At 44.5% G+C, this 27954-nt stretch overlaps 1 protein-coding gene across 1 annotated transcript; it reads right to left on the minus strand.

The window, feature by feature from the left end:
- Nucleotides 1–188: 188 nt before the first annotated feature.
- Nucleotides 189–27842, minus strand: LONRF1 (LON peptidase N-terminal domain and ring finger 1). Its single transcript, XM_045821403.1, has 12 exons — nucleotides 26939–27842; nucleotides 18352–18470; nucleotides 17328–17450; nucleotides 14189–14338; nucleotides 13429–13669; nucleotides 13235–13331; nucleotides 11817–11931; nucleotides 8499–8620; nucleotides 5762–5920; nucleotides 5484–5646; nucleotides 3903–4055; nucleotides 189–1508 (listed from the first exon to the last, which is right to left on the minus strand). Exons 1-12 carry the CDS (start codon nucleotides 27654–27656, stop codon nucleotides 1350–1352), a joined length of 2319 nt encoding a protein of 772 aa, XP_045677359.1. The 5' UTR covers nucleotides 27657–27842; the 3' UTR covers nucleotides 189–1349.
- Nucleotides 27843–27954: the final 112 nt, after the last annotated feature.

Genomic DNA, 27954 nt, shown 5'->3' on the forward strand with positions numbered 1-27954 from the left:
CTGCATTGTTTGGTAAAAACTTGACCAAAGAAAGGGTCATGAGAGCTAGCGTTAAGTGTCTCACGGCACAAAACAGCAAGAAAAACAAACGCGTCTGTTCTTTCACTATGCGGTCTGCTTCCTCCACTTTGTTTTAACGCCGACCTAAATAAAATTTAAGAAAACATTTACTATGAATTTAGCTTTTATTCAAAATTAAATAAGCAAAAGCAAATTTTTCAGAAACTTTTACAAATTACTTACATAAAAGAAAGTTAATAGGGAGAGTTAGAAGTTTGCAACAAATAATTACAAAAGTATCTAGGGCAGCATGAATATAAACCATGCCACGGCATGGTGATCTAATTATGGTGAATAAGGCATAACTAACATTTGCACCAAGACCAGAATTAAGAAATAAAACATACTTTAAAAGCTTAGTTCTACATTAAGCTTCTCTTCCCTCAGATCCTTAATGGGTTTAAACTATGTAATTTTTTAAAACAAACACATCATGTCAAACTATAAATTACATAGATGGGCAGTTTATGTGAAAAGCTCCTAAAATGTACAAACTAAACTGGTACTGAGTTGAGCTCTCCATTTACCTTTATGTACAATTAAATGTAAACCATAGTTTCACAGTTTTGAGTGTTTTATGGATAGATGCACAGTACCATATCAGGTTTGCGACTGTTCCTGAAGACTGGCTCTAGGGCCTGCGCCCGGCGCCGGGCGGCCCCTGGGCCACAAGTATTTACATAAATAGGAAAGCGTCATAGTCAATGGTCAAGACAGCTCAGCAAGAGCAGGATTCCCAACAGCACGACACTGAGTACCACAGTTTACACACGTGTGCAAATGTAAGCATCGGGACGGAGAAATCTGAGGCAAAGTCTAGTTGCCAAAACTCGTATCGCTGCTGTTGTAAACTTGGGCAATAAGTGACCCTCGGCAAGTTCTGCTCTCTATGGCTTTTTTTTTCTTTTAAAATCTTAAAGCCAGAGAAAATGCACACACACGACCCACACGCTTGTGCTCACACACACACACACACACGCACACACTCCACATACATACACAGAGTTCTCATTTCATGTTAGAATATGGTACATAGTGCAACTTCATCACCATGTAGAGGTTTAACACACATTTGCTGCGTGTTTTTCTGTGCAAGTTCTTAGTGGTCTAAGTCCTAGTTGAGGGTATTCATTTGCAGAACCACATGATTCTGGAGGCTGAAGGAAAGAAAAACCACAAGAGTTCCGTTCCGTCTCTCAGACCAGCACTGGACGTGCAAAGGCAGCGGACGACCTGGCCGTCAGCACAGCCAGGTCAGGGTGACGCTGAAGGAAGGTCCAAGCAGTTCATCACTTGGATTGGTCTCTGGAAAAATAGGTCAGTATATGCTGTATCTTCGTCAACCGTTCTTTCAGAGACTTCATTGATAAAACCGACAGCTGGTATCGGGGATCCACGGGAAGAACGGCGAGAAGCCACCAACACCAGGCAGGTCCGTTAGGAGTCGCCTAAAAACGATGGACATTTTAAAGAATTAATAAAACAAATCTTTATGTAATAACAAACAGTAACAAACCACTAAGCTAGTCTTTATTGAGCACCTGCCCCTATCAAGTCCTATCTCAAATTCTTTTAACAACAATGTAAAAAAGGCTATTACTATGCCCGTATGAAACAGGGAAACTGAAGCTCAGAAATTTAATACCAATTGTCCAGGACCTCTCGGCTTAAATGTGGCAGAGCCAAGATTCAAATCTACACCTGACTCCACAGCCAACACACTTTTCTCTGCACTGAACTGCCTGCAAGTAGGGTTTTCTCAACCTCAGGCTACCGGCGTTTGTTGAGACCTGTTCTACACACTGCAGCCTGTTCAGCAGTACCTCTACCCTCTGTCAGTAGCTAGCACCTCCCTAGTTGGGACAATCGACAATGTCTCCAGATGTTGCCAAATTGTCCCATTGGGGTGAAATTGTGCCTACTTGAGAAGTGCTTTCTTTCTTTTAAAAAGATTGTATTTATTTACTTTTAGACAGAGGCGGAGGGAAGGACAGAGGGAGAGAAACATCAATGTGTAGTTGCTTCTTACATGCCCCCTACTGGGGAGCTGGCCTGCAACCCAGGCATGTGCCCTGATTCGGAATCAAACTGGAGACCCCTTGGTATGCAGGCCAGTGCTCAATCCACTAAGCCACACGAGCCAGGGTGAGAATTACTTTTTTTAAACAGATATTTAAAACATTTTTTAAAGTTAGTTGGTATTTTAAAATTCTTTCAAAGACTTGTGAATCCCAGGAAAGATATAAGAAAAACGTCTTATCTTCTTGCTTCTTTTGGGACATAAACATATGTCCAGCAAAGAAGTCCCTCTGATGTTGCAAGGGCTGACTACTGAAAGGACTAGGAAGGACTAGAAATTTACATACAGGACTTTTAAAGCCACCTTTATGTGCTGCCTGTGCTCGGCTTAGCACCATGACCACCTCTTCTGCACATGGGAAACATCAGAACACTACGTTTCCTAGAACCCCCCTTTCCACACGGGTCCAGGTTGGACTTGGCCAATGAGAGGTGCCCCTAGGGCGTGTACAGTTGGAAGACAGGAAGCCATTATTCTCTGGAGACTGTTGCCAAGTGTGCGCAGAGGTGAGATTTGCAGAAGCTTTCAGGGAACTCTTGAAAACCACCTGCTCCACCCACTGCTGATGAGACACTGGCGGGGACTTCCCCGGGGCTCCCGCTCCCAAGGATGCAAGCCGCTTCCCTGCCCGCTCCTGGGCAGCGGCACACCTCACAGAAAACCCTGCCCTCCCGCGTCCCCGACCGAAGCCTGATTCGCACAGACACACAGGAGGCGGAGGGGCCGGAGAGGACAGGGAAAGGCGAGAGGGGAAAAAGCAACACGAACGTAACACTGACGTTTCCTACAAGTTGGTTTGCTAACATTTAAAATGTCCTTATTCACTATGGTGCTTTTCAAAAGCTGTTTCCCTCAAGTTTAATCAGATTCAGGCAGACGGGATTTTTAAAAAATACGCCAGACGCAGTACTCAATCGGGAGATGGTCCGATGCCGAAATTTCAAGTTCAGGCGAAGAATGCAGCTGGGGTTCCGACAGGCGCCAGCCAGCCTGAGAAAGCTGGGATGAGAGGCAGTGTGCGCCACGGGGGCTTCTGTCTCCACCTTCACGGCTGTTCACAGTCAGTACTTCACGAAATCCATCGCCTCCCCTCCACAAACGTCTTTATTCAGTTCAATTCAAAATGCTTACACCTAAAAGCTAGCGCTCTGATGAGTCTAAACTCCGGTTTTCCAGGACAGGGACACTTCTTTCACGCTTCTTACAGCGCCTGCTGACAGCTCTGCGTGTCTGCAAGGTGCTCACCTCCTATTAATTAGATTAAGCCTAACTACAAACCCTAAGTGCCTGAGCTAGGCCATGAGACCTTCAGCTGCCTGAGGAGTGACGTATTAAACATGAAGAGACAAAAATGAAAATAATCGCCAGGCCGAAAGTTGGAAGTAAAAGTGAGAAAAGAATTTTTTAAAGTAGAGAAAATGACCCATTCCCTCAATTGTCAAAGAGGAACAGCTGACTGGCTCAGAGGCACGGCAGTCTCAAAGTCACAATTTGCTAAGTGGGACCATGTCCCATTTTTAACTCCTCATTCCTCCTCCCGGAAAAGAGCGCCCTCAGTTAAGCCTTCCTCCGCCCGCAGCCCTCGCTACGACCTAACACGCAGCGCGCACCACCGCACTGGAGATCGTGGTTGGATCCTAAAGACGGGACAAAGGAAACGCTGTGTGGGAAGGGCAACAAAAAAGAAACTTAAAAATGTACTCATTTGGATCTATAACAAAACTCAGGGAGACTTCTGGAAACAGCACCAAAGCCACCATACCTGAAGGTTCTCCTCTCTCCTGGGCATTGACCCAAAGTGCTGAAGAATTTGGCTTCGAAACCTGTCCCTTAAATTCTGAAACCAGCTGCAGGCTTGCGAGTACACCAAATCGTGAAGCTGTCTGAGGTTCTCTATCTCATCTTCATTCTCCACCTAGAAATGCAACAGTCAGTAAGGCTTCTGTGTCTCATCTTCCTTGTCTGATACCACCAACCCTACTGAAACGAGGGGAAAAAAAAACCCCAGAAAAACAAAGAATACCTCTTTCAGTTCTAGATCGGAAGTATTACACACGTGCGATGTGCCCCACCTACTTCTGCCTCCCAGGACGCCGGCGGGCCACCCGAGGGAAGACGCGCACCAAGCCGGGCCGCTAGGCAGCCCCGCTGCGAACAGAGTGGCTCGCAGAACCCCACCGACAGCCCCCGTCAGGGGGAGGGGCTGGCCTGAGGGTGAGTCCTCGGACCACGGTTTACCCTAAGTCGCAATTCCTTTCATCTTTATGGATCAATGGCTTTTTAAAAGCAGTGGAACTAAGAAAGTGGAAGAATACAGTTGCTACAATAAAAGGAAAGATCGTGGGGCAGGGGTTTAAGGTACAGGCGACATGCGGAAAGTGTGACAGGATGGAAGACAAGCATAATTATATCTTTTGCTAAGGAACTGGATCAAAAAAATGTACCAAATAACTTGGCATTTAAGTCAGTATATCAAAAAATAGAGAATAAATTATGGGATGATGAAACCGTGCCGTAAAGACCCAAAGCTGTGACCACCTCCGCCAGCCCTCCGTGCGCCCTTCAGACCACTGGACGGCTGGGCTGCGGACGGGAAATGAAACGCCCCAGCCTCCCAGCCCGACATCCAGAGTGGCCCCACCGAACGCAGATGGGAAGACGTGGCGTTAACTCGTCCATCTCCTAGTGATTTCTGTAACACACGTTTACATCCCACTCACCACCCGCCGGGAGCGCTCTGCTCCGTGCACAGTAACGCATCTGAGCAAATACCAGCCTTGACGCAGCCTTTCCCACTTCAGGGATGACTCGATACAAAAACAACAAAGGGACTCTAAAAACATTCTGAAACATAAAAGGTGAATCTACAGCACAGAAGAGACTTTTTAGTACTTTTTAGTACTTAGAAAGTACTTTTTACTTTTGAAGATTTGAAATGATACACAAGAGTTTAAAAGGCATCTACTTCTGCACAACAATGTAAATGCACTTAATGCCACTGAACCATTTACACTTAAAAATAGTCACAATCCAACCAACTGCTCTTGTTAAGCGCCTGCCGTGCAAATGCACACACACCTTCGAGGCCCTGTGCTGGCTGCTGAGCCTGGAGAAACGAAGAGGATCTAGGTTCTGATCTCCCACGTTCTCTGGGACTCTCGGGGAACTCACGACGATTGGGAGCAAGGGAGGAAAAGGGTGTGCCGGAACTAATTTGCATGAGAACTGACCAGGGCCTCTGAGAGGAGGACCTGTTTTACTGCCTAGAAAGGAGCCTGGACACCAGCGCGATGCCTGGGACAGCACGCGCCACAGTGTGCTGGGGAAGGATTCTCTGCGGTACCTTAACGTCTTCCAGATATTCAATGTCTGCAGTGCAATATCCATCCTTCATTCCTCTTTTCAAAACCCGAAACCGCTTTCCTCCGACTGTGTCCACCACAGACCTTCCATCAGGTAAGAAATGTACATTTCTAATTTGTAACATACAGCCATAATCTGCAAAACTAAAAGAAAAACTCTAGTTAATATCAAAGTTCAAGCAACAAGCATGCCAGTTCTCAAAATATTCAAGAAAAGTTCCAATATAAATAGAAATATTTAAGTACACAGAAAGCATACCTATTTTGTGTGTCACTGACGCACATCCCAAACTGTTTGGTTCCAGTCTGTATGCTTCTGCGAATCATCAGTCTGTATCTTGGCTCAAATACATGAAGAGGGCAAGGCACAGTGGGGTAGGCCATAGTGCAAACAAATATTGGGACATTCTTGGTCAAGCTGAAGAAGAAAGAAGTTTATTATACATTGTAACATACAAGCAGAGTGCGTGAACCTTGCAACAGTAATAAGTTAATATAAAACAGAAAGAAATTAGCCCTAAATAAAGTGACTGTGATTCTTGCCAGGAATGAGAACTGGCATCGCCTTCATTACACTCACACTGATACAGTATTAGACTAAGAAATTTGTTTCTGACCCTCTCATGGATATAAGTCAATCTGAGCTCGAGACACCAGGGCATCATACAGCACCAAGTACCTTTATGAACCCAAGATTTCCTATTATTCCTAATAGGAAATAATGACTATTTTCTATTAGAAAACTGCCTGAAGCATCCGTAACAGGACAGAGTTAATCTCTCTGATCTGTAAGACACTCTTAGTTACTCTTAGATAACAAGAAGAAAGGGTGAGCACTCGTGTAAGACAAAAAGGAAACCATTAAACATATTTTCAAACTCACTATTCAAAGTAGGTAATTCAATGACCTTTCCCCAGATAATTAAAATGACGCGTTTTCCCTCGCCAGACTGACGGGAAGGAAGGACAAAGGCGATGATGCCCCGCTCTGTCTGACCCGGGTGTGGGGAGGCTGCCAGTGCAGGTGGCAGACTGAACCAGTACACCAGTCACGTTGAAGGAGAATTTGGCTAAAAACATCAAAAGCTTTTAAAAATGTTCTTAACCACTTGAACCAACAGGCTCACTTCCCCCCCTCCACAGGTACCAAAAGAATGTTCAATATAGTATTGTATATAGTAGCCAAAACTTAGAAGCAAAAAAAAGAGTACTAGTAAAATAATTTTTGACACAGCCATGAATTGGGATACATTTAAAAGTCTATATAATGAAAAAAAGAGGTTATGGAATAATATTAATAAAATGACCCCATCTGTGTTTAAAATGTATTTATATACATTAAAATAATGTTTAATACACAAGCACTAGTTCCTCTATGTTTACAACTGTAGTCTGCCATCACTGAGCACTTTCCTTATAAACAAAAGAACTAGTGGGACAAAAGCCCCAGAAGACCCATTAATCAGCAAACCTTGTAAGTAGCAGGGGGGTACCCTTCCTAAACAAAACAGCCTCGTCAGCAGGCAGCAAGAGTCCCTCCCGCGGCTCTCCACCCCGTCAGCCCCTCGAGTTCCTACTCCACCTGTCCTGCGTGGACTGCACCCTTCGGGGGGCGGGGTCTGGCTGTGTCACTGGTTAAGAGTTCAGAAGTATGTCACAGCTTTCTTATAGCCAGTTTTTTGTAGCACTGATCAAAAAGCTTCATAATCTGCATATCGTAATATTTTTTATCATAAAATCACACAAGCCCTGGCTGGTGTTGCTCAGTGGATTGAGCACTGCCCTGCGAATCAAAAGGTCGCTAGTTCAATTCCCAGTCAGGACACATGCCTGGGTTACAGGCCAGGTCCCCAGGAGGGGGCATGGGAGAGGTGACCACACATTGATGTTTCTCTCCCTCTCTTTCTCCCTCCCTTCCCCTCTCTGTAAAAATAAATAAATAAAATCTTCTTTAAAAAAATCACACGATGAAACATCAGTTCCACGAGAAGACAAATCAATACTGATTTCTATAAAAAAAGATCAACTCTTCCTTTCTTCTGCCGAAGGCCACTGGCCCAATGAAGACATCTGGTGAGACTTACTGAAAAAGAAGAGCCTACAAGCACAATTAAATTTTTCTTCAAAAGTGAGAAACATAAAATCTTCAATGTATATAATTAGAAAAATAATGGAAACCAAATTGCTCAATAAAAAGAGCGTACAAAAATGGCAGTTTTATTCTTTAGTGTGTCTACTTAAAGGAAAAAAGCTAAGAAATTAAAAACCTATGAAAGAAATTTAAAGGAACTCAAGTGACTGGTCAAAGAGGGAAAGATAAGGAAGAAGGAAAGAACAGAAAAGAAAGGTATACAGAGGGAAAAAACTAAGCCCGACCTACCCAGCCCGAATCAGCCAGGACGTGCTCTTAATAGTGGTCTGTTCTGCTAAACCCCAAAGCTACTGCGCTACCTCCAGAGTCTTCACTCTCCTGTTACTAACTCAGCATTTTCATTAAGTTAGAATTTGGCCCCTAAATCCTGGCCCCCTTTTCCAATTTCAATCTCAGGCCTCAAGGTCCCACCTTCCAAACCTCTGATTGGCTAAAACCTCTGCCTATCCAGACCATTTATCCTCCACCTTCCTCCTACCCTGCCTTGAGGCCTGAGGGTCTCTGTTCCCAGCAACCAGTCACCAGCTCCTCTTTTCCATTCCGTATTCTGGATTCCGCTCCAGAAGTCACTGTAAGGAGCCCCTCCCCCACCTAAGACACTGTTTCAGTACAAAGAGCTGAGTCAGTAATTCCCAGCAGAACATCTGGAAGTTACCAAATGAACTTCTTAGAAATTCTTTTTAGGACGGGGAAGCTGACCAGTATTTGTCTAAAACACTCACTCCTCTGACCATACGGGTTGAACTAGAGACAGGATAGGATCCAGCTTGCCACAGAGAGGCTTCTCCTATGTTAAAAGGTAGTAGTTTATATTTTGATTGTGTTTTTATGAGAAAAAACTTACTGTGAGAGTTCAGCAGTTTCTTCGTCATACACTTTTTTTCTCTCAGACAGCTCATCAGGCAGATACTTCACTATTAATTCTTCCAGCAGCTGCGTGACACAGTACCTCCTATCTGCTAGATACTAAAAGACAATATTATTTTACATTGCAATACTTTTTTCCTACAGGATAAAACAGGCAAAACAGTTTGGCTGATACAGTAAAGCCTGTAGCACAGATCCCCACAGTCAATTCTGAGTTCGTGGCAGGGGGACCAGTGTACAGTGGACGATGACGGCCAGCCCAGCTGCCTGAGGCGCTGCCCGGGAGCTTGCAGAGGCGGCTGCAGCGCAAGCCCAGCTCTCCCCGGGGGGCCTGGGTCCTGCTTCCACACAAGCCCGGTGCCAGCAGCTGGCAGCCCTGCCCCTGCCGTCCCCACACCAGAGGCCACTTCCAACCCCAGGGCTCATGGGCACCTGAAACTGGCATTTTTATTGAGAAACAAAAATATAAGGAATAAAGAAAATGATGCATGTCTTACTTTGAAAAAGCAAAACTCGCCCCCTGCCTTTGCTGTCTCTGTCAGCGGCAGAGTGCCCAGATAACCTGTTTTCTCTGGGACTCCCCTTCCCTGTCGCTCACCATCACTCAGATGGTGGTCCTTACATTAAGAGCTGGTTTTTCCCATACGACGCCCCGGACTCTGTATCAGGTGGTACACTTCACCACTCCCTCCATACTCTGAAAAACGGCCACCCTCGTGCCTTTTGGTGCCATTATTCCAACTGCTAAAAGCCATCTCATTCTCTCCTGCCTATGAAAAGCCCACCAATCTTTTAAGGTCTGGCTCCATTTTACGTTTTTCATACAGTCTTCCTTAATTATTTTTCTGTCTCCCAAGAGCCCCATGTTTTACCTCTTGTACCACACAAAAGTCAGCTACCAACCATACCCTGCACTGTACCACATGGACAGGGGTACATCGTCTCCCTGTAACCGAACCAAAAACTGCATAGGGGCAGGGACAAGGGTAGAGGGCACGCACAGAACTTTGGACAAAGAAAATGTCCCGTACAAATGTATTTAATAAAAGAGGAAAACCTCTTGGGAGACAATGACAGGAGAAGATAAACAGAAGCCATCCTTTAATCTGGGGAGCCAGCATAAGTAAGAGTTTTGTCATTATCCAGTGAAAAATGAAGTAGCAAATGAGAGAGGCTGGGACAAGGGTAGCTGCAGCGGTTTTCAAATGTTAGTGTGAATCAGGGCTTGTTAAAGTGCAGACTGCTGTGCCCCACTCCGAGTGCCTGACCGAAGGCTCTGAGGGGGGCCTGGTGTTTCTAACAAGCTCCCAGGTGATGCAGACGCTGCTGGTCAGGGCCCACGCTGAGCCCCACTGACCAGGGGCCCTCTTGAGCAGGGAATATGCATACAGACAACTCACAAGTTTGTTATAAAATTAATCAAATTATATGCATAAAAAAAGCAATTTTATGGGGAGGGTTGGGTGGGTGGGCTGGATTGGGAGTAAAAGGGAGAAAACTGTACTTAAACAATGATTAAAATAAAATTAAAAAAAGCAATTTTATTACCACTTTTCTATTAAATTAATAAAGATGTTTTAAAATTTAATATGCATGCATTAAATTTGGGGAACTATGACCTCTCTTAAATTACTGATAGGAATCTAAACTTGCACACTTCTAGGGGCCTAAGTAATTTGGCAATTGGTTTTAAGCATCTTATAAACATAAAACCTTTAAGCTAGTAATTTATCTCTCAGGAATTTATCCTAAGGAAATATTCAAAGACATAAAACACCGTATATAAAAAGAGAAAACAAAACAATTTACATAACCAACCAACAATAGGAAAATGTTAAATCATTAGATTAATACACTGCTATAGAAATTCCATCTTTCAAATATATTCAAATTAAAAAATGAGCAAATAAAATCACAAGTAGGAAAAACATAAAACTGTAGAGCATACCAATTTTAATTTTTTTAAATATATATTTAGAGTGTACAGATTATATTACATAAGGTGTTCTCATGGTCGGGACATAGGATAAAGTTGTTTTGAAACAGTATGTTTGTTATTTTTAAATAGGCTTATTTTCTTTCAAACTCCAAACATCTTTTTAAGGTAAGTTATCTCTAAATTTAAAGCACTGTATCTAATTGTTAATCAATCTAAAAACTCTAGAAACACAGGAAAAATAGCATACTTAGAGTACTTCACCTGAAAACACTGAAGCATATTAGGTGAACATGTAATCGACAAACTCCTTAATTAAGAACAAGTTTATCTCATTTCCTGACATTGTGAACATTCTGTGTATGGTTTCGTGGTTTCCGTGTCAGCTTGTTATATAAGACACATGTCCAACATAACAACACACATACAATATTACAGTACCGACACAGAGTTGTGCTTTGTGTGTGGGCAGTAGCTATGAATGCTCAATAGCAAAGTGGTTTTTATCGCTTCTTTATCCAGATTTGGAAGCCACTTTTTCCTTGAACAGTCCTGCCAACCACCTGAGACAGGCTCCCTCTCCCTGACCAATGCCACCAGTGTAGCCGGAGCTTGGGCTGACAGGGCCCTGGCCCCTCTCAGGGGAGCTCCAGCGGCCTGGGCTCCACTGAGGGTGTGATCCCCCACCTGCTGCAGGAGGGGCCCGCGGGGATCCAGCCGATTTCCCGACACAGCTCATCAGCGCTGACCGCTGAGCCCACAAGGAGGGGCGTGGGGAGCTGTGCCTCCCGCTCCTTGCCAGTCTACCACTGCCCTGGTCGACGTGGCAGCCACTGGTCATGTGTGTCTCCTCGAATACAGCTCTTCAGTCACAGCGACCACATTTCAAGTGCGCAGTGTCCACATGTGGCCAGTGGCTACCACATTGGACAGCACAGAAAGAGCACTTGCATCAATGTAGAAAGTCTGCTGGACAGAGTTGTTCCAGATGTCAAGGGGCCAGAACTAGGCCAGAAATTTAGCCTGTTATTGCAGAATAAGGCAGGGCAGTTGGGTTTCTCCAATATCATCTCATTAAAACTGAACCTACTCCTGACCAGGTACTTGACCATACCCGCTTTATTAAAAAAAAAAATTTGGTGCAGGGGCCTTGGCCTCCAGGGCCTCTCTGCTTCCCCTATCCGCTCTAACCTCACCTTGTCCAGCACTAACGTATGGTAATGAAACGCTCTCCTTGACGGTCACTAGCATACGTAAGGTAATTCATTGTGAACATGATAGTCACTACTCCTATGGCTGCACAGAAGAAGTAAAACCTTGTTGCCAAAGCTGAGACCAGCACACAGATTAAATGCTCACCTCTTTTAAGCTTTCTTTGCAAAGGGGACAATACGGTGCATGATCTAAACAACGCTCAAGACAGCTCTTACAGAACGAGTGTCCACAAGGGGTTGTTACTGGCTCGAAAAACAACCTGAAACCAACCAAAACACATGTTAGTTTTCACATTCCACTACCTATTGGAAAACTGGACAAACTCATAACAGAACCATAACACTAATCTCTGCTGAGAGGACGAAGGAGGGTCTGATGGGCAGAAGAGCACAGGCGCAGTGGTGATGCAACCACACTCTCCCAAGGAACACCTTAAATGTCCCACCAACAGAGGTGCCCTGACAAGCACCTAGGGCTGTACTAACTCATGTAACCACCACTGGCCACATGTGGCACTAACCACTTGAATGGGGCTGGTCCACACTCAGAAGTGAAGGAAATGTAAAATACATGCCACTTCATGCAAAATAAATAATGTGAAATATATCATTAATAATTATTAAATAGCTTTCATAGATTCTTATTTTCTCATCTCTTTAAAATTGGTTTTCTTAATAAGCTTATAAAAGTTTTACTATATAAAAATCATTAGAAAGAGTAATCCAATAAATATTACAATTCAATCTTAAAGAAATATGAGGCCTAATACCAAATGCGACACTCAAATAATATAGGACAGCTAATGATAAATAATTAGAAAAAAATTACTTCCTGAAACACCGCTGAATTTCCCCGAAGTATTAATAGATGTAGGGGTACTTGAGAAACAGCCAGGTGTCCTTCCTTCACCTCATGGACGGACAACCCAGACTCAGAGTGGGGAGACTTGCCCGGGAACACGGGGAGTGGCCGCCGGCCTCGCGGGGCCAGTGCCGGGTCTCCCGACTCCTTGTGCACTGTCCTGTGACTCCACACAACACGTGCAAGAGGAAAACGTTCTTTCCACACTATCTGTCATTTAGGGTTCTAAGCTTTCTACACAATGGAAATCCCCAGCCAATGTACTTTAATAGGATTTTATGGTTAAAATATATAAACAAGACAGAGTCAGATATATACAATACTTAATTAGAATTCTTATCCAAATCTAAAAGCATGGATGTTTCTAAATTATGATAGTAAGTATAGCTTTTACATCACTTTACAATTTTCCAGATACTTTTTGTATTTAAGTCATTTGATTCTTCTTAACACTGTGATAGAGAGTATACAAATACTGACCCCACTTTCTAAATAAGGAAAACCAAGGTTCATACATTAAGGTTAGTTGTCCAAGGTGTGAAAGGTCCACCCAGGAGTAAAATTCCTATCTTTTGATATTTAGTTCAATATTCTGTTCCTTTACATTGTCTGTTATTACAGAGGGGGTCGCCTTTATCTACCCTGTGTTTTGTTTACATCAACACAAAGAGTTCATCTTGAATGAAACGTCACACGCTCACCTCATGCACAGAGAACACTCGAAGTCCGAGGCGTCGATCAGTTCTCCCGGGACGTCGCCAGAAGCCAATGAAAACGCACAGACTTCACTGGGAGGTTCTATTCAAACAGAGAAACAGGGTTATCATTAGGAAAAAGTTTAGAAGTTCTTCTAAGTAGGTAAATATGCTTCCTATGAATGTAGTGAAATTTTTACCTCCTTGCTTTTTAAGCTTGTTTCGTCCATCTTCATTGACAATCACGTCCTGTTCCAAAAGAGACAGCTTTCTTTTCAGGAGAGCACCTTTTTCTTGAACAGAGAGTAAAGGTTCTGAGGACACTCTCTTCAAGCCGTCTTCCCGGGCGAGCCTTCCTGCGGCATTGATGGCCTGTGCTGACTGGGCGCGGTTTAAGGTCCCCTTGACAGGCTCCGATGGGACCTCTGCTCTCTCTCCATTCTACGAAAATACAGTAACAAGGGTACCTGTACTTCTTTCCTATCCTTTAGTGCTCTTGCCGAGAATCAAACTGAAGTAAAATGTCCATGTCTTGTCATGTCCATTTACCCTTCACTTAACAGCACCAACTTTTAATTCTAAAACCCTGGCAAGTAAATGATTTTTGCCAGTACTTACACAGCCCTAGACACCCAGCTAACTTAGGTTACAATGAGATTTAAGCAATTATACTAACATAGCTGTTCCTCTCTTGAAGAAACTAAAATAAATACAATATTCTCCATTTTCCAGTAGACTAAAAGTTTTCTAACATTCAGGCAACTTAAAATTGTGATTCACGAACAAGTCTTTATACATAAAAGTTTTTAGTATAAAAATAAAAGGTTGTAGACAAAAAAATCCTATTGAGACAGTTATTAAATAGCTCAACAATACCTAAACAGGTTCCAGAACTGAAATCAGGGGAGTGGAGATCTTAACAGGCAAGAAAACAGACACGCTAGCCCCACTACCCCGTACCTGCTCCGGGCTAGGCTCACTGGCAGAGTGAGGCTCTTCCATCACTGACGGAAAACCGAAAGGCTTGTTTTTAGTACACGGCAGCGAACTCCAGGAAGAATCCTTCAGGCCTTCTTTTAAGTTTTCAGGTGATAATAAATCAAATAAAATCTGTAAGAGGAGTATTATAAAGGTAATGAAAAACATAAAATATTTGGTTAAGGACAAGGTAATGCAAAATTGTCTGATACTTAAGAATTTCTAGAACACCTGCAGCAGACATTATTTGTAATGAGCAGGGGAGGAAGAGATTGAGTAATAAAGCAGGACTGCCAAATACGTGTAGAAGTCACGCAAAGCCGAAGTGTGCCCCAGCGGGGTCAGGCTGTCTCAGAGACACCATTCAAAAGGAAGGCACGGGCGTGGTTCAACCGGAAGCCTGCGAAGGCTTCCAAGATGAAGGCTGACTGTTTAATGTCGGGATGGTAAAAAGAGGAGATCTTGGAGGAGTGGAAAACAATTACCTCTGAAGATCAGCGAGTCCCACCTGTCAAAATAGTTCATGGTTCACCTCCAACGTTTATTTTAAGGCTGGACTGAAGAGTGTTTATGTGAACTAAAGAACTTGAACCTCTAACTACAGAACTCTAAAATTCCACGCATTTAGCTTCGGAATTTAGCTTCTCACTGAACAACTAACCTGCTCGGGCAGTCACCACACCAGCTCCTGGCTGGGAGCACAAAAAGGCGGCTGCCCCATAACAGCTGGGGGTTAACCTGGGAGGCAGCTGTGATATCAAAACTTCTGGGCACTTCTATCAGGAATACACCTGAAACTCTCAGAGAAACAGGGTAGGTCAGGACAGGGGAAGAACCTGGCTAGAGGAAATGGGAAGGATTCAGGGTTTGTTTGTTTTTTTTTGGTTGCCAAAATAGCTGTATTTATATGTACAGCAGAACACTTCTTAAAGGCTAAATTTGGAGGTTTGATTTTTCAGCTGTACTATCTCTCAAATACACAGAAATTAGAATTATTCCTGATCATTATAATGTAAATAAAAGGAAATACATACAATGTAACTGTGCGTATCTGGTAGGCACTCAAGCAATGCCTCACTCAATGAACAAATATTTAACCATCTGTACATGTTTTCACATCTCCCTTGATTTGAAAAAATGGATTAAACGCACACTCACCCTAGAACCCAGCCACTCTGCTCCTAGGTGTGTACCGAAGATACAAAACTGCATGTCCATGCAATGACTTACACAAGAATGTCTCCGGCAGCGACTGGAAACAGTCCAAACGAAAGTCACTGCTAACAGTGAGCACCACAAATTGTGGGGTATTCACACAATGGAATACTCAGTGAACAACAGAAGTTTTTTAATCACTGGATGTATCTCAAAAATATTATGTTGGAAAGAAAGCCAGACACAAAAGAGCACACGCTGTATGATTCCATGTACACTAACTGCTAGAACAGGCAAAACTACTCCACGGCGATAGAAACCCCAGCAGCAGCTGCGCTGGAAGCAGAGAGACAGGGGCTTTACTGGGGAGGAGATGAGGGGATTTTCTGGGGCAGTGAAGATATTCTACATCTTTTTTAAAAAAATATTTTATTTATTTATTTTTAGAGAGGGAAGGGAGGGAGATAGAGAGAAACATCAATGTGCGGTTGCTGGGGGTCCTGGCCTGCAACCCAGGCATGTACTCTGACTGGGAATCGAACCTGCGATGCTTTGGTTCGCAGCCCACACTCAATCCACTGAGCTATGCCAGCCAGGGCTGATATTCTATATCTTGATGGGCTGTTGTTACATGGGTTTATAATTTCTCAAAACCCACCGAATTATAAAATCCATGCATTTCATTACATGTAAGTTATACCACAATTTACAAGAAGCATATTGGGGAAAAACAAATATTTCAAAGTCTCAGGTGTTTTTGCATTCACCTGAGTGTATTAACCAACAAACAAATATTTACAGATATATGAGGATATCCAACAGCATGGAAAATACAAAATCATAAGCCCTTAAAAAGTCTGCAGTCTCACCAGAGAGGTAATGCTAACAAATACAGAACAGTCGAAAAACACACGACAGTTAACAAATTCTTGTTAAAGCAGGGGGCTCAGATGTATATGCAAACAACCCTCATAGAGGATATACCAATATTAGCCTGCTGCACAGACATTTGGGAGATGAGAAAAATATTAAAGTTCTCATATTTCAGGGTATATGAGACTCTGCCGAGGTGCTCCTTAAACTATGACCTAGGTCCAGAGATTGTAACTCCGAAAGTCTGTGGTGGGCCCAGGAATCTTCGTGTTTACCACGCCCCCAAGATGACCTGGACAAAAAGCCACAGTCTAAGAAACGTGACAAAGGTGATTAAATGACATGGCACGTTTTGAGGACACTGAAGAGAGAATCGTGACGGGGCGCTGAGGTTGTGTTAGGGTAAGGATTTCCCAAAAACAGTTTCAAAGACTAGAGTCTTGCCAGATGCTCTGTGTGTTTGACAAAAGCTGAATGCTACCCCCATGCCTGCAGAGCAAAACCTCTGAGAAGCTTTGAAGAAGCCTGTTTAACTTGGTTTAACCTAATGTTCCCCAGAGTCGTTTGGTCAGAGAAGCCCCTCCCTTTTTTCTTTTAATTGACACCTACTAACACACTATTGAACTTGAGAAAGTGGAATACTGACTACTGAGAAAGATGCTTTAAAAAAAGAAAGAAAGGAAACTCAGGAAAACAACCTGACTGGGGCGATACTCCTGGCACCCATAAAAAGTAAGCAAAGTTTAGACCTGAAATGAAAGGCAAAACCAGGCCAATAAAAATTCCTGAGCAGAAGCATCATGACAACTATGTTTAATTAAGGATAATTAGTCTGGCTCAGATAAAACAGACTATTAGGGAACATCTAAATTTAACTAAGCTATCATGCATCTACATATTTGTGAATGAAATGTTTTGATTTCAGTGAGAACTCAAAACACAAAGTATGTGAACCTGAAAACCACTTGTCAAATTGCTACTAAATTTGACTTATGGATTCCTTTTGTTCTTATCCTAATTTTCTAATCGGCACTTTTCGAAATAACTGTGTTTTAGCCCTGCCTTAAACTATTAACGTTGGTAAACTGATTACCTTTTCCACTTCCAGCTTCGCAGGCGCAAAATCCTCATCAAGGGCTAAGCACTGCAGAAAGAGTTGTAAGGCATCACCTAAAAAGCCAGCATCATGGAGCACTTTTCCTTTCCTGAAGTAGACCTTCAATAAAAGCACATACACATGACTTTTTTTTGACAGAATTGTTTTTAAAAAAATTAATATCAAGCAAAGAAAAAAAGGTCTTCTCGGAAATGCCCATTTTGAAACTGAATGACTCTTCAGAGCTCAGAGCTTTTAAAGGTGTACTCATGCGCTGCCCTGCAGAAGCGCTCACCGAGGAGCTAGGCTGAGAAAGTGACTTCACACCACACTCCTAATTCCCTCATTCCGGTGACAGGTCCAGAGCGTTCTTTAGTTGTTCATACAGATCGTTTCCCTCTTATTTCTTAATATATACGTGCCTTATACTAACCAGTCATGCTAGCATGGAATTCTACATAATTTTTGTAATTAATTTATAATTTTTGGACCATCCTGAATATACTGTCTTCGAAGGCACAGTTCTGAATGCAGGAAGAAGTCACGATGAAGAGTAACCTCCAGTTTAAAAAACACGTATGGGAGACGGACTGATTGCCTTGGCAATTTGCTAAACTGGAAAACTGAGTACGTATACACCCCAAGTCGTTTTCAAACCATGTGGCAAGGCAACCTCCTCTGCCCCCAGCTACTGCATGAAGTTAGCACCCAACGACCTGGATCCCAACACGATGCCTCCCTTAGTTCCCCAGCCTCAAGGACCTCTTCCCTCTCCATTCCTGACTCCCTGCACCGATGGCCTGTTTGTATCCATCTTCACAATATGGCCAGTTGTATCTCTTTGAGGATACAGGTTGTTTTTTAGTTAGGAAACAAAGACTGCTTACAATTTATTGAACTTAGAGTTTGAGGACTCTGAGTCAACCAAACCATTCTGTTAAAACTTATAACCATAACCGAATGCATGTTCCTTACAGCTGAAATTTTTAAATGTATGCAAAATGTAAAACAGTAATTTTACCTCAGGCCAATTTGGCAGTTGAAAGAGAACTGCATTCAGATCTTCTATGGCTGCTTTAAACTCTTGGAGGCCAGCGTATGATTCAGCTCTGTAAATTTTTAGAGTCAAGTTGCCAGGCTCTGAAATAAGTATTTTATAAAGGTTGATTATTTTTAAAAGATTATTGTATAATCCACAAAATACATCATACTAGATTTAACAATTAACCTTGTTTGACTCCAATCATTGACCACCAAACTAAATGTTATGAACCAAGCACAGTACAGGTACAACCTACTTACACGTTGAATTTTATTTAGAAGTTACACCAACTCATAAGTAGACTATTTTAGTGGAGAGAATTATGGTTCATAAGAACACTGGAAATATTTTTATAATATGAATAATCGCCTTTAAGAAAATACATGTTTTCTTAAGATACCGCATTCTATACAACTTAAAATACAAGTCTTAGATGCTTTGATTTGCCTCTTTGTGGTGAATTTTAAACTTTTTCACAGCCTAGTTTCCGACGCCTTCCTTGCAAACAGCACGTGCATCAGTACTGCACAGGGAATCTTCACAGTGACAGAGACGGACACGCCCATCTCAGGACGTACGTAAGGGTCCCGATTCAGGAGGAAACAGGGTGACTGAGAGTCAGCTGCCTAACAAGGTCAAAATTTTAATCCCTGCCATTAGCAAGAACGGTGTTAAGCCATTCCAAAACAGGTTAATTTCAAATAGTCCTGAGGAAAAAACTTTGTTTTTTAATTTCTCTACCCTCTACCTCTGTACATGAGAAACCAAATTAGTACCCAAATGGCCATCACAATTTCAGACACTTAGCTGGTTCACTCCATCCCATAATCGATTACTACATGTATATAGATTCTAAAATGGAAGTCTAAGAAAAAAAATAATCTTCAGTACATACAGATTAACTTGACGCTTCTTTTAAAGCTATTCATCTTTGATGCTTACGAGCAAGTATGCATATAAAGTAAAGCATTCACTGTGAAAAGGGCATACAAACTTATAACACCTCATTTAAAAAAACTATTATAAAACTCCTCAACTGCTCCATGATTTACTCCAGTTTTTAAAAGACTGCTTTTCTACAGAAAACTGTGGACTGAAAAATTATACAGTAAGCAGGCCTTTTTCAACTGCTGGTGCTTGAGAACTGGAATGATACTGTTCCCTCAAATGTATACCAATGAAAAACTTTAAAGAAGGATGAAATTAGTATTTTGTGAAAATATTTCTTACTTCCTAAATGAAAGACATGTCTAGAATATTTTGTCTTTTGTTTCCTAAAGCAATATAATTGAAAGTCGTTATCTCTGGAAAAAACATCAACATAGAAACCAAAAGGCGCTATGACTAGCCAATCAGGAATGCAGAGTTCTAGCACAAAGCTGGTCCCTGTACGTGTTCGAAACACTTGTACTTGATCCTTGCCTTTGAGGAGCTTATGATCTAATTGGAGATTTTTATTCTATTGTGAAACAGCATCATGTAATCCTGATCTGACAAGCACAACTGAAGTTCGGAAAGTGGAGAGCAGCACGCGCCAAAATAGTCCGAGAGTGAGTAGTGGAAGCATCAGCAACCCTGAGCCGTGGAAAAGGGGCTGGGCCCAGGCGGGGCAGCTTCCTGCACGCAGTAGGGGCCCCGGGGCACTTGTGACAGCAGCCTCGAGCGCCGCCTCCGCCCAGGCACCACCAGGGAGGGGACTTCACCGTCACCACAAACAGCCCATTCCATTCCTGGCCCCCTTCCTGAGCTTTTAAAAAACTTCCCACTTTGTTCTTGCACAGCGAGTCCCCATCGCCTCATCCTTGATGAGGCGCACACTGAGAGAGAGCTACTGAATTTCACACCCTTTCATCAGCGCCCTCGCCGCTCCCACAGCCTCGCTCACCCAGCCCCGTTGTAAGGGACTGCACTCCAGGGAGGGAGGGAAAGAGGGAGGAGGCTCGCACTGAGTCTGTGCGACTGCTCCTCCCCTGGCTCGACACAAGGCACCCAGGCCATAGAGACCCCCGAAGACGTGACAAGAGGGTCAGATTTGAAAGCCTTTGCTCCCCAGTTATTCATAGTTAATGTTTTCATTGAGAACTTCCAGTATTAGTGCAATAATTATATTGAATGACTATTAGGGAAAAAAATCAGGTGAGTTCAAACTCTCCATCCTTCTTAAAGAGATCAGAGCCACTTCTTATTCTAAAAAGAGCCAGACGTACTCATCAGGGCCCTGAGTCGCCGAAGCCCAGACTGAGTGCGCGCACAAACTGCCCAGGACAGTGCACGCCGCAGCACCACTGAGTGCTCAGCGGGCCTCGTTTCTCCACTGTGTGCACATGTTTTTGTGCTTCCTCCATTATTTCCTGTTTTCCTATCCCCAAAGCCTGGCCTTCCTAAGTGATCCTTCATCTTTGTCCAATCCTTAGGAATATGTGTAATTATTAATAGGTTCCATCCTTAGTTCATTTTCAAGAAACTTTTACAATTATAAGTTATTGTTTACTTATAAAATTTGAAAAATATAGACAATTAAGAATTAAAGTTATTTTTCCCACCACAAAAAATTGCAAGTATTGGTATATAACCTGTACTTTTTTTATGTAGTTTTATGAAATATACCAAATATACTGTTTATAACCTGCTTTTTTTGTCAATGTAATTAAGTCCCCTTGATTTGTAATAGTTACAAAGTATTGTACTATATATACAATCTTAAAAATTCCCTACTGTGCTATTTTTACTTACAATTTTTGCTAATATAAAAAGTAGTATAACAGGGTGCAGCCAAGAGGGGGGACCCCAAATAGGGATTTAGAATAGGTTCCAGAACTCAAGGTGTCCAGGAAATATTAAGATGTCCTCACCGCCCCCGCCCCCCCTCACAGGTGTGGGTTGGGGAAGGGACGCGTGGAGCAGGGCCACTGAGAGCTGTTTTGCATAGCAACAGCTTTGCAGCTAACCTCTGGAGTGGTTATTTAACATATCTACAGCCTTTAACTGGTTGCATAGATATGTTAAATAGATGCAGCCATACTCTGAGCCAGGGGAATGGAAGTAAGTTCCCCACCAAGATGTAACTGGGGGCAGGTCTCCCCAAGTTGTGGGAGCTTGGAGAAAATTGGCTCCATGACATGGGGCCACGCCTGCCCAGACTCACTGTGGCAGCCCAGTAAAGCTGAAAGGATATGAGAGTGCTGGCAGGTGTAGACAATTGTGGGAGGAGTCGGAAATGGGGTTACAGAGGAAGATTGGTGTGGGGATTTAAATCAACACAGCAGCCACAGAGGAGAGGACCACGCAGCTGGGGCCCTAGGAGGGACAACCACCGGTTTTGGCAAAGTGGAGACTCCCACAGTCCTAGGAGAGAGAACCACACGGCTTTGCCAGAGTGGGGACTCCCATGGCCCTGTGAGAATCATCATGTGGCTTTAGCAGAGAATCGCCACTCAGCTTTGGCAGAGTGGTGACCCTCCCCCCTCCTCGCACCCATTGTGCAGAGAGGACCACACGGCTGTGGCAGTGGAGCAAGAACCTCCCAGCTTTGCCAGAGTGGGGACCCCCGTGGCTTTAGAAGGGGGAACCACCACCCAGCTTTAGCAGAGATCCCAGCAACACAGCTGATGGTGCTGGGAACCGAGGGAGGCCAACCAGCCGAGACAGATTACTGGGAAGAACCAGAGGCTGCCTGAGCCATGGACTTCTATTTATTTTCCTGAGATACAGTACCCCAGACTGGGCAAAGGGGAGAGGGAAGGACTGTGTGTTTGTGGGTGTTTTAAGGGACTTTGGGATTTTGAGGAAGACATTAGGTCACTACTTTACGTCTGTTTAGCATTAAATAAACATTTCCTTTCCTTTTCATGAATCTCTGGCATCGAGAGAGACGTCTTTCCTACAAGGCAGCGTCTTTCCTACAAGGCAGCGTACATAATGAACCTGAGGGGTTCCTTTTGGTAATAGTTTATCACCCCTCAGGCCCCCCTTTTGTTCTCTAACAGTAGTATGAACATCTATCTATATGGCTTTACATATCTATTCATTCCTTAGTTATTTTTTATAAAGCTGAATGACTGTGTAGAAAGCTATATATCCAGTTTTCAATACATTCTAATCCTCCTTTTATTTTAAAAAAAAAAACTATTTTACACTTCTACGAGTTGTGCTTTTGTTTCCTAGAAAAATACAAAAAAAACCCCCAAAACCCCAGTATACATGCATTTTGTCAGTGAGTACGTGTAAGTATAACAATTCACTGTTTATATCCTTCTTCTCATTCTCCTGAGTGTTGTTTTCTTTGATCTACATGTGGAGCTCTTTCATACATTTCAATGGCTAACAAAAACACCAAATTTCTTTGCTTCTTTTACTTCTCAAGTTCAGTGTGAAGGACTTGGTTATCACAGTTAAACTATGACAAGTTATTAGTGATTGATTAATAAAGCCCAAGAATAATAGCTTGGTGTAATCATGAAGACCATGAGCACTAGATTCGGAAGACCGGGCGCAGGTCCACTTTGGAAGGTCACCCAGCTCTCTGAACCCGTCTCCGCGGCTATAAAATGCTGGCGGCCTGCAGCGTAAGGCTTTGTGGGGACTAAATGGGAGAATGCATGTAAACGGTTAGCACACTGCCTGGCACACAAGTGCTCAATGAATAAAATTGTTATAATACAAAAAATTTCAAAAGTTGATAGAAAATGAGGTTAGATCTTGATACAATGTTTCAAGTCCTTTGTAAAGTATAACATGCACAAGTTTACCGACTGATTTCAAATAGTTTCATATTAACCTCGCTGATTATTAAAAGCCGTTTACATTTTCCTTAAATGTATTCAGTATTTCCCCATAACTTGACTAATCTTTGTATGCCTAAAGCCTTGCAGTATCTGTTTTTTATTGATGCAGGCTAAAATGTTACCACTAACTAACATATGTAAGCCAGAATCAGGGTTTACCCCTCACTCTGGTCACGTTATTAACGTGGCAGAGCAGAAAAGGACAGGACTTGACACCACAAGATTTAGATTTCAATTCCAGCTAAACCATCTTGTAGCTGTTGCACAACTTTTACAGTTATAAAAAAGTACTGTGTTTTAGTGAATATTTATTGGGCATTGACTCTGTCAGGCACCATTCAAAGTGCTTTACAGGTTTTGATTCAATTCTCACAACAGACCCAGGTGGCTGTTATTGTTTGTACCTGTCTACGAAGTAGATTCTATTCTCTCTTTTCGCATAAGGGAACCAAAACAGGGAGGTTAGACCACAGGCCCAAGGTCAGAGAGCAAGCGGAAGGGCTATACTGGCATTCAGACCTAGGCCATCAGCTCCCAGCATGCACCGCTTTACCCACTAGGCCATATTGCATGTCTAGCCTGAGGTGCCTTAGCTTCCTCCTGAGGACGACAGTGCTCCACGGGACTCGTTGTGAAGATCAAATGCTGTGAAGGGTTTAAAAATACTTGGCAATAATAGTCAAGGACTGTATAAAGACGAAATACATTAAACCCAAAAATTTCCTCCTGCAAGTGTTTTAAATAAAATGTTCTCCCATGTATGACCTTTGTTAAAAAAAAAAATCCAAACTGTAAATTACTCTGTTATTCTGTTCTGTTCCCTTTTTGGGGAAAGAGGGGCATATGAAGGGAGGAGGCAAGTCTGTAAAAATTCACTAAAACTAAAAGAAGACAGCATAGCAAAGTGGGATCATTTCAACAGACTCAAGTATAAAGATTCAATGCAGACAAGACTTTTACATAATATCCTTGAATACTAAAAAGACAGAAAGTTATGAAACATCTGAGAGTTATTATCAAAAGATCAATGGATTAAGTGTTATCTAAATATACTTCAATTCAACAGAAACTTATGTAATCTCAATGGGAAATTTCTGATTTTGGCAAAGGTTTTCAAGCTTTTCTTTCTTGTTGACAGAGATAAATTTGAATGTGTGTGGGCTAACTATAGACTAGATTTTTTTCTAGTTAATAGTACTTATTTGTTTCATTTTAAGAATTACATGAAATTAATGAAGTTCTTTTTTCATTGCCAACAACGACCTTATCATTATTAACTACAACTGTACAATTATATAAATACATTCCAAATCCCTATCCAGCTAACTAGCCAACTTGCAGAGCAGTTAAAGGCTAACTGTACAGATTTGTAATTTTACTAAATATTTTTGTTTATGCCCATAAACTGTTATGCACACAATACCTGTATTTTACAACTGAAAAATCAAAGGATGAAAAATGTTATCCTCATTAGTATCATTCAGACATATTTTAAGTATGTAATAACCTTTGAAAGACCTAAAAATGAGGGGGAAAACAGGCAAATGAGGTGAAAGTCAGGAGACCTGGGTTCTAGTCATGCAAAAGTAGGACTGAGTATTTGAATGGGAAAAATTTCCAGGTGCCATCTATGCAAACTGAAAGAGAGAGAGAGTAGATCTTTCAGTCTTTTTCTGTTAAAAAATAATACCGGCAATCTAAGGGCCACAATCTTCTTTAATTAAAGGATTACTGGTCACAGAACACAAAGGTAAACCTTAATTAGTAAATGGTGCTCAACTGTTCCTCCACGGATTAGGACGTGAATTCTTATGACACGCCTAATTTAAGAGGTCAAATCATGAAATCCTAATACTGAATAGAGCTGTCAGTAAGTTGCATCCTTTACACTAATGACAAAAAAAAAAAACCCACTTCTTACAGATTTATGTTAAACGTTTTCATTGGATGAGCTCTAACAGCAGGATGAACCCTGGTCCAACCTTTAGAACTGGAGGATAGTGCTGCTGCCTCTACAACCAGCTAGTCTGAGGACAAGTCATTTCACTGCCCTAGCTGTGCTTCTGTGCTTTTAAAATCAGGACATGGCCTAGAGGTGGAGTTGTCTGCGTCAGAATTTTGTATACCAAATAGTTCCCTTTTGTTTTGGACTTGACATTCTATTCTATTTTATAACTCCCTACTCTCCATAAAAAATAGTCGAAGTGTATAAAAATGTAGCAGGCTTGTACTTTGAAGTCTGAAGTAGAAGCTAAAGAATTTACGACACATGGACATGAACTAAAGGGGGGAAATGTGGGTGGGAGGAGGGTGTGCAGGGTGGAGGGGAATGAAGGGGGGGAAATGGGACAACTAATAGCATCAATAAAATAAAATAAAATTTAAAAAACATAACAAAATACTTTCAGTTATATAGTTTATACATTTACCTAATACCTAACATCAGTTTATATTTTAGATGTCTGCTTTCTTGGGGATTATTCCCCCAAGTATTATTTCCTACAAATATAGACGCTGAGCTTGAAATAGGTCTGTTTAGTTAACGCAAGGTTTAACAGTGACACTCTTGACATTTGGGGCTTGACAATTGTGTGGGAGGCAGTCCGGTGCGTTGTAGGGTGTTTAGAAGCATCCCTGGCTAATGTACCAGCACTAATCCCACAAGGGGTGACAACCAAAAATGTCTCCAGACGTTGCTCCACATACTGTCCCCTTGGGGGAGAGGGGCAAAATCTCCCTGGGAAAGAATCACGGATTTAGAGAACAACTCCACATTTTACATGGGTAAGTCAGGCAACACCCCCCTTCCGTAGTCTAAAACCACCCTAAGAAAAGTACTAACCTAGGTTAGGAGGCCTAAGCTGCTGAGGAGGAGGAGGAGGAGACAAAAGACCTTAAGGCCATTCCCCAGGGCTTGGTCAAGAATGGAAAAGCAAACTGAAGCGTGGCAAAGAATTCCGGGAGACTACCTCTTTATCTTGACCGTGAACTAGGTGTATTCAAAAGTAAGCACACAATGCGTTTATGATATAAGTATGACTTGAAGTAGGCAGGTTGAAAACCTCAAAAGGAACCGTTCCAGCGGGCGCTTTCAGGTTAAGACTTAAACACCCCCGGGCAGCTCGGACACCCGCCGGAGCTCCGTGGCCGGGCCGGCGGGGCCGGGTGATGGGTGCGGGCGCCGAGCTCCCGCCACGCCCACCGGACGTCACCCGTTACACAACGCCGCCCCCCCTCCGGCTTATGCAATTCTGCCCTCCCGCGGCTTCCAAGTGCCCCGGTGACTTTTGTGGGAGACGAAGGTAAACGCTGCCCGCCAAGCCTCGCTCAGCTGGGGAGCTGGGGATCGTCTCCGCGCCCCGGCTGTCGTTTCCCCGCGGCGGACGCGGCCAATGGCCGGAAAGAGCGCGCGGCAGGAAGAGAGGGGCCGCCCGGCTCGCCCTACTCCCACCCATCCCGGGCGGCCCGGCCCGGGGCCCCGCGGTTCTCGCGACGCGCACGCCCAACCGCCAGGCCGCGGCCGAGGGAACCCCGCGCCTGTGCGCCCCTCCCCACGCCGCGTCACAGTCAGCTCGGCGGGCCATCCCCATTGTGACCGAAGCACCCCGGGGCGCCGCCCCCTCCCACACCCTCGGGGACCCCGAGACCCGGTGCGCGGGAGTCGGGCGGCCTCCGGGAAGCACGGGCGCCTCCCGGGGGCGCAGACGACCTCCGGGGAGCCCGCCCGTCGGGGACAGGAGGGTGGGCTCGGCCGGGCCCGCGCCGCATCCCCGCTCGGTCACCTGCTCGAAGCGCCTCGCAGGCGGCGGCCAGGGCCTCCCGGTAGCGTCCCTCGTGCAGCAGCTCCCCGAGCCGGCCCGCCGCCCGGGCTCGCTCCAGCTGGCCCGGGAACCACTTCTCGGCCAGGTGGTTGAGGACGACACTGGTTCTGAAGCCCGAAGCGGCGATGGCGGCAGCCAGAGGCGGCGGCCGCGGGGTGGTGCCCTCAGCATCAGTGGCAGCGGCGGCGGGTGGCAGTCGGTCCCGGCAGAGGCGGCAGCGGGCGCGGAGCTCTCTCCTCAGGCAGCGGCGGCAGTAGCTGTGGCCACAGGGCACGGTCACCGGCTCGCTCAGGAAGCCCCGGCAGCCCAGGCAGCTGAGCAGCCCGCCGGCGCCGGTGTCCGCGCCCGCTGCCCGCGCTGCGCTCCAGCCCAGCCCGTGGCGGAGCCGGTAGTTGAGCACCAGGCAGTCCACCAGGGTGCCCAGGCACTCGGGCCTGACCGGGGCCCCGCGGCGCAGCGCCGCCGCGTACGCCTCCAGCGCTCCCTTCAGGTGGCCGCCCAGGGCCAGCAGCTCGCCGCGGCGGAGCAGTAGCTCCCAGCGCTCCGACTCCGCGGCAGCGCGCTCCAGCCGGTCTCCGCTGCCGCCGTCCACTTCCCAGAATCGGCCCCGGCCCCGTGGCCTAGGGGCCATCTCCCGACTCCCTCTCAAGGAGCTCCTCGCCACGGCCGGAAAAGACATGGCCCGTGGAGGACTGCTCCGCCGCCGCCGCCGCCGCCGCCAACCGCCGCCACCGTCCCGGAGTTCCCGGGCGCGCGGCTCCGCACGCGGCCCGCGAGCAGGGGGGCGTGGCGCGCGGACACGGCGGGGCGGCGCGCGCCCGGGAAGCCCCGGGGGCGGGGCCTGCGGGCTCGGGGTGGGGCCCGGTTCTGCTAGTGCTCCGGGACTCCCCCGCACCGCCCGGGTCCCCCAGGAGCTGACTGGCTGGCCCCGCCCCTTCGAAGCCCCTCCTGGCAGGGGACGCGACGTCAGATGATCC

Source organism: Phyllostomus hastatus, unplaced genomic scaffold, assembly GCF_019186645.2.
Source record: "Phyllostomus hastatus isolate PE091 unplaced genomic scaffold, TTU_PhHast_1.1 phas_scaffold_46, whole genome shotgun sequence".
In the NCBI taxonomy this organism is placed as follows: domain Eukaryota; kingdom Metazoa; phylum Chordata; class Mammalia; order Chiroptera; family Phyllostomidae; genus Phyllostomus; species Phyllostomus hastatus.

Bases quoted from the DNA above. Each gene is read 5' to 3' on its own strand.
- LONRF1 (XM_045821403.1), bottom strand. From the start codon at position 27,656: ATGTCTTTTCCGGCCGTGGCGAGGAGCTCCTTGAGAGGGAGTCGGGAG. The intron at 11,932-13,234 runs GTGAGCGTGTGA...GGTTGGTTTCAG, and splicing joins GAGTGTTCTCTGTGCATGAG to GTTGTTTTTCGAGCCAGTAA. The intron at 1,509-3,902 runs GTATGGTGGCTT...CATCGTTTTTAG, and splicing joins GGAGAGAGGAGAACCTTCAG to GCGACTCCTAACGGACCTGC.